The sequence below is a fragment of the Chenopodium quinoa genome, unplaced genomic scaffold (genome assembly GCF_001683475.1).
Source record: "Chenopodium quinoa cultivar QQ74 unplaced genomic scaffold, ASM168347v1, whole genome shotgun sequence".
NCBI lineage: Eukaryota > Viridiplantae > Streptophyta > Magnoliopsida > Caryophyllales > Amaranthaceae > Chenopodium > Chenopodium quinoa.
Window position 1 is genome coordinate 9,182,546 of NW_018745024.1, and position 7,068 is coordinate 9,189,613.

Here is a 7,068-nt window from a genome sequence, read left to right on the forward strand (position 1 = left end):
GACCTATTACCTAAAAAGGAAATCAAAAAGAAAATAATGTTCCACTAGAATTAATCATAAGTCGATCCATGCAAACCAACATCATCATCATACATAAATGTTATTCTTTCATTTAAAAATCCGATAACTTTGGCCCACTCCCTACTAATAAAACGTCCTATTGTCGACCCCATTCACCATTTTACTTTTAAGCATTCAAATTTTGGTTAACCTACCTCGGATCCCACTATTCAAACTTTGCACCGAAAACGTTTTAACATGATTTGACAAACTCACGACAAAAGTTACCAAGGATCAACCCCACCTTTCAAACACCCTCCAATTATCATCTAACTAACGCGGAATATAAATTACTACCTCTATTTCATATTATTTGTAATGATTAGATATTTTATCTATGTATTTTATGTCAAATCGTTGCAAATAATATTAAACAAAGGTAGTATATAGTATATTTGGTGCACAAAGAGCTACAAAGGGGAGTTATATTAATGTCTGTAGAAAATTAGTCTGATGATCTAAAGTCTTCGGCATAAAAATGAAAAAACTATTTGGCAATTGGCATACATATTGAGTACTTCCTCCTTCTCATTTTGATTGTCTAGCATTCCTCTTTGAAATGTTCCTTTGAGATTGTTTTATTCAAAGGGGGACCTTCCACTGCCCCACCGGGGCCATTCAGGGCCCATCTCCCGTAAATTATTATACTTCCTTCGTTAATGGTTAATTGCAACAAAGGAATATTTTATATCTCAAAAATAATACCCCTTTGTTGCAATTAACCATTAACGGAGGAAGTAATTAACTAGTTAATTAACTAAATAACCTGTATTTACTAATAAAATATTGAAGCATAGTGATTAGTTTTGAGCAAGAGGTTAAATATTTAAATCCTGACTCCTCTAATGTTTTTGGCCAAAATCCACCACTGTCTTTATTGCCTTATTTGGTGAACATTCCACTTGCAACCCTACTTTGCTCTCTCCCTCTCTCTTTATCAACACGACTTGAAACCCCAGAACATTATGAGCATAATTAATAAAATGAACTTTGTCCTATGAACCAATGGAAAAGGGTGGAAAGAGTAATAATAACAAAATTCTACACACGAGTTAAAGTTATATAGATATGACAATGGAAATTGATCGATTACTAAGCTAGTTGACAACAACATGAACATGGAGTAACAAGTATAACAAAACGTTGCACACACTAGATTAAGAAGGGCAAACTCATAAATAGAAGAAAAGAAACAGAAAAACATACACTTGCAAGTTGCAATCAAATATTCTGTGATCTAAGAGTATTGTCGTATTTATTGACCAAAGGAATCAACATAAGACGCTAAAAATTTATTAAAATCACAAGACATAAAACACAAATACACAATACGACCGACCTTACAATATTTAAAAAGAAAATAATAAAATTATTAAGGAATAAAAGCCATGAATGGGCATATCTTCAAACAAAATCCAACAACAATGTAACAATTATTTACATAACATATTATGAACCCGCTTATAATATAAAAAACTTGATACCTAACCCATTAACATATTTATGCGCACTGTTACTTTTTTTTTCCCTTATTTTTTGTCTTTTTCCTCTATATTCATGTGAACCAAAGATAGGACCCCCTAAAGACAAATATTATCCAAAATAAACATTGATGAGATATGAGACCAACATCCATGGACCAAAAATAATACTCCATAATCTAGTAGGAGAAATTGTGGCTGGCAATGGTGTGTGATATGATAATCTATCCACTTAAATCGAAGCCTTGGCGTTTTTGGTGGTACCACGGTGGTGATGACGCCTCCCATGGTGGCGGCGTCCTCCTCCAAATGTGACAGGGTCGAACTTCTTCAAGCGGTCAGCCTCCCGAGAATCAAGAATACACTCGCTAGGAGGAGTCTTGTACCGGGCCTTGTCATAACAATACGAGTAGGTCAAATATTTCTTCCTATAGTTTGCCATCTTGATCCTTTGTGAAGGGGTGATGCCACTTGGTATTGAGCCATCAATCAATGAAATATCATCACATTTTCGAGACCGTTCTATTGGATCAACGGCACAACCATGGAGAACGAGGTCGGAGAATTGAGCAACATAAGGGGCATACCTATAGTCCACTTTATACTTCCCACCATTGGTGGCCCAAGTTGAGGCATCCCATATTGTAGCATACAATGACATAGGTTTCGAAGGGAAATCACGCTTCATTGCTGCTGTCCTGTTTATCTCCCTAATGGGAACATCATCCACATAAAATCTGCAATGGATTGGAAGAACTATGATATAACATCAAAATAGTAAACATCACAAACAATAAAATCATTTTGATGCTTTTCGAGCTGTACATTTTCAATAGATTGGGAACTTAGTGGAATATATAAATGACATGGAAATAAAAAGCATATAAAGTCATGAAATTAGATGAGGGTCCAATATTCTCTAGGTCCATGTTGAGGCAGAAGGAAACAATTGCCAGAGAGGTATCTTAAAAGGGATCAGCATAGACCACAAAAAACCAAATGAGAAGCGCCCCCTCGAAAAAAAGAGGTAGGGGATACTACCTCAAACACCAGATAAATTTGAAGTTGCCAACAAGATATAACATCAATAATATCTAAAGCTATGCTAAAGTCCAGGAAGAAACCACCAAACGTGACTCGGAATTTCCACCTATACGATCATGACATACGAATGCACGATAAAAATATCAGTATGTCCTGGGCCTGTAAGAGACAAAGACCAGAATTTTTCACACCATTTACACCATATCATGAAGATAATCGGACCTAATAAAATGCCACATTCTGCTTCTCAGGAATTAGTTCTCCATTGATGAGAAAGAAAACTTTTTTAGCCTATTGATTAATCAAAACTTTAGTGCCGAAAATAACAAGTAGAAGTGCTTAACAGTTGTCTGCTAGTAATTGACATTCCAAATTAAGTCATTATCAATAGTGATATGATGTAATCTAAATACACACTCCATACTAAAACTAATCCTGCTTTTGTTGTTTTCAAATTTCAGCAATTGTATTAACTACTAACAAAAGAAATATCAAGAAATAAAGTAAAGTTGACAATGTGAAGGACAACAACATGATAGATCACAAAACGAACACGACACAACACAACACACCCAATAAACAAGAATAGAATCAAAGAGAAAAAGGAATTACATTATTTGATCCTCTGTCCACAGAATGCTGTAACGATGAAATTCGTCCGAAGGGTCAAACCCCAATGTGTATCTCTCTTCTCTACCTACACTCGTGCTACCGTTTCCATACACATTGGTCTGAACCCTCCATTCCTTGCTTCGGATGTTCCCTAAGAACTCGAAATCGATCTCATCATGATTTTTCTCATACATATCACCATTAGACATCTGAAAATCAAAATAAACCCACAAATAAACACTTTTACTATGCATTTCTAGTCCACCAGATAGTTGCTGAAATCATTGGCATAATCACATATACATTTATGAAAAAATTGAAAATTATTGTAAAACAAATGTTCTGTTTCTGAAAAACTTAACAGTCAGCTCATAGACCAAGATGATTATAACTTTAAATTTACTAGGATTAGTAACTTCTGATACAAGATGTAATTATGATTAACTAAATTACTACATACATGAAATTTAATCAACCAAGACTCGACATTTATGAAAATTTACTAATTACAACAGTAATTGTCATAATCAGAGCTCAAAATCATCAAATAATAAAAAACCCATTTAGCATTATACTACTAGAAACTTCTACCAAAAAATTGCAGATTAATTTAAGCAAGAATACAGCTCAATAATCAACAAAATTAAACAGGGGAACATTTCCAATAAAAAAATAATATTAAAAAAAAATAACTTACATAGAAGGCAACGACAATCCCAGCAGTATAATCAGAAGGTAATTTAATCGAAGCACTGAAAAACCCATGTAAGTAGAGGTCATGTGACACAAATCCAGAACCTGGGCATATAATTTTTTAACAGAAAATATTAGAAAAATTACCCAATATTACCAAAAAAATAAATGAAAACCCAGAAAACTAGAGAGTTAAAGTAGCATGCCTGTTCTTTCATCAAGAGAAAGAAGAACAGATTTTCCATCTCTAACAACCATAAGATTATCATCTCCAAATAGATGGGAATAGCCTTCATCAAATGAGATTATGGGTAGATTATTATTACTAATTACCTCAGAATTAGCAATTATCTCCTTAAAAATACAAAAAATTAGCAAAAATGTTGAAATTAATCTATTTCTAAAACACCCCATTATTTTCACTTTTATTGTGTACAAAAAAAGAAGGTTTATTGTTTAGGTGATGATACTAAACCCTCCTAAACCAGGCAAATTTCTGAACAAAAGAAAAAGAATGTTGGAGAAGAATGAATGAGAGAGAAAGAGAGGAGCAAAAAAGGGTAAGTGAGAAAGAGACACTGTGAGTGTGAGGAGAAATGGTTTTATTGGTGGAGGGTGGTGGTAGTGAGTTTTTCTACCCTTTACCCTTTTTTATTTTTATTTTTTGGAAGTTTTATTATTTTATGGAAGAAATATGATATTTTTAATTTTTATTTCATTTTTGGGTTTGTTTTTTGTTTTTAATGGTAAAATGTGAAAGTTCCTAGCTCTTCTTCTAGTGGGGTGTTTTTGGTAACTGGGTTAAGTATAAGTGAAGGCAAGAGCAATTCCAAGTTTCCAAGGGTAGCATGTAGCAACAATGAAGTAGTTTGGCTTGGCACATCAAATATCTGATATCAATTGAACTAAACTGATTGGTGTTGAGCCGAATTGAATTAAACTGAGTTAAAACGAATTGTTTATAAATAAAGGAAATTAGAAGTTGTACTGAACTAATTGGAGCTTAACTGAAACTGAACCAAAATTAAGTTGAACAAAACAGACCTCGTCCATTTATAACATTTTCTAATGTATGAAGCCTATGATTAAAATAGGTACGAGTTGTAACGTATCAGCGTATCTCGTGCTCAAACAGGTTGTACTCTAAATGGGTTAAGAAATCGTTGTGTAGAATAATGTTTGTGTCAATCTTCTATAAAAGGAGCTCATACGCGATCAACACACGTATCATGTCAATAGACCCTTTGATATTTTTATATATTTAGTCAATTGGTCAAAATTTAGTGGGTAGGACCATAAAGCTCATGTCAAACTCATGCCAAATTTCGAATATAAAGTCTATGCACGACTCATGGCCCATTTGCGTGCATCTCACATAGTGGTGTGCTTCTCACGAGCTCAAGTCGGGTTGTGCCATTTTCATGATATATCATGTATTTCATTTTGTTTGGAAATGAACATTTATCTTAAATTTGATGCATGAATAATATATGGTACCTAAATTACTTGAACCAAACTCTCTCTCTCTCTCTCTCGGTAAGAGAATGAATAAGGCCCTGTTCTTTACACCTTAAAAAAATAATATTAAGTAAATATAAGTTCAGTTCAGTAAAATTAATTTCAGTTCAGTAAAAATAATTTCAGTTCAGTAAAATTCAGTTTTCTTAAAGAAGAATTATAATAGAAAATCAGTAAAAATAATTTCAGTTCAGTAAAAATAATTTAAGTTCAGTAAAAATAATTTCAGTTCAGTAAAATTAAGTTCAGTTCAGTAAAAATAAGTTCAATTCAGTAAAAATAATTTCAGTTCAGTAAAATTAAGGTGAATCAAACAGGGCCTAAATTCTTAATTTTCTTTATATTTCCCCTTTTTAATTTAGTCCCCAAAAGCCTTTTAATTTAAAGTATTCCCTACCTTTTCAGGTAATTCCATTCTCCTTTTCCACTTATGATCCTTTCATCTATCTTCTCCAATTGCGTGAAACTTCTTTAATAGTTTCACTAACGGTGTTCAAAAATCGACCCGGACCAAAAAAAATGACCCGGATCAGACGGGACCAGATTTGGGTCTTAAAATTCATTTTTCCCTTAAGCCCACTCCAAAATCCCATAAAAATTGGTCTTGGACCGGATTGATTTTTTCCTTAAATTTATGCATAAAATCTTAGATAAAGGTTAATATTATTCTTAATTACCTTTGAAAACTTTAATTGTATGAGTTTTTTTTTTGTACTTAACATTCAAAAAAAAAAAAAAAAAATACTAAAGTAGAGTTTTCCTTTTTTTTTTTAGTTTTCCAAAGTATTATTAAATTTTTAGTATTTTTTAAATAAAATTCTAAAATCAGTCCAAAACGGTCCGGTCCGAGTTTTGGACCAATTTTTTTCAGTTCGGTCCGGGTTTGTTCATAGCTTAATCGCTCCGGTTTTCGGTTCTTGAAATTAAAATTTCCGGTCTTTAGTTTGATTCGGGTTGGTCTTGGACCGATGAAAGTTTTGTTCACATTTACTGAACTAAGATGAAGTGATTGGAGCTAGCTGAATTGAATTGAACTGAATAGAGGTGAAATGAATATTTTATGAGAGAAGGAAATTAGGAGCTGAGTTGAACTGATTGGAACTGAACGAAACTAAACTAAACGATTAGAGCTGAGCTGAACTGAACTAAAACTAAGCTGAAGTGAACTAAAATTAAGTTGAAGTGAACAGGTTCGAACGGCCTTAGTTGTCACTAACCCAATCATCGGTAATAACTTTATACTAAAAACAAAACCTAGAGTGACACATGTCATCTCTAGGCTGAAAATTCTCCCTCCATTTAATTATTTCCTTTTTTTTGCTACATCTTCATTAACTTAATTATTTGTAACTTAAAAATAATATTGTCCTTCCATTTTGAAAATTATATTTCTAAATATACTTAAATATAATAATCTGATATATTTGAGTATTGTTTTTGGTAAATTATTATTGTTGTAACATTAGTAGTAATGTTCACTTCACCTAAAAAAAATAATATTCAGTAAAAAATAGTTTCAGTTTAGTAAAAATCAGTAAATATAAAGAAGGAATATATATAATAGAAAAAATTTAATAAAAATAATTTTACTTCAATAAAAATAATATAAGTTCAATAAAAATAATTTAAATTTAGTAAAAATAATTTTACTTCAGCAAAA

At 32.3% G+C, this 7,068-nt stretch overlaps 1 protein-coding gene across 1 annotated transcript; it reads right to left on the reverse strand.

Annotated features, from left to right (window-relative positions):
* Window positions 1-1,331: 1,331 nt before the first annotated feature.
* LOC110708542 (probable xyloglucan endotransglucosylase/hydrolase protein 28) lies at window positions 1,332-4,829 on the reverse strand. Its single transcript, XM_021886681.1, has 4 exons — window positions 4,097-4,829; window positions 3,895-3,995; window positions 3,198-3,406; window positions 1,332-2,278 (listed from the first exon to the last, which is right to left on the reverse strand). The coding sequence occupies exons 1-4, from the start codon at window positions 4,302-4,304 to the stop codon at window positions 1,774-1,776; spliced, it is 1,023 nt and encodes a 340-aa protein (XP_021742373.1). The 5' UTR covers window positions 4,305-4,829; the 3' UTR covers window positions 1,332-1,773.
* Window positions 4,830-7,068: the final 2,239 nt, after the last annotated feature.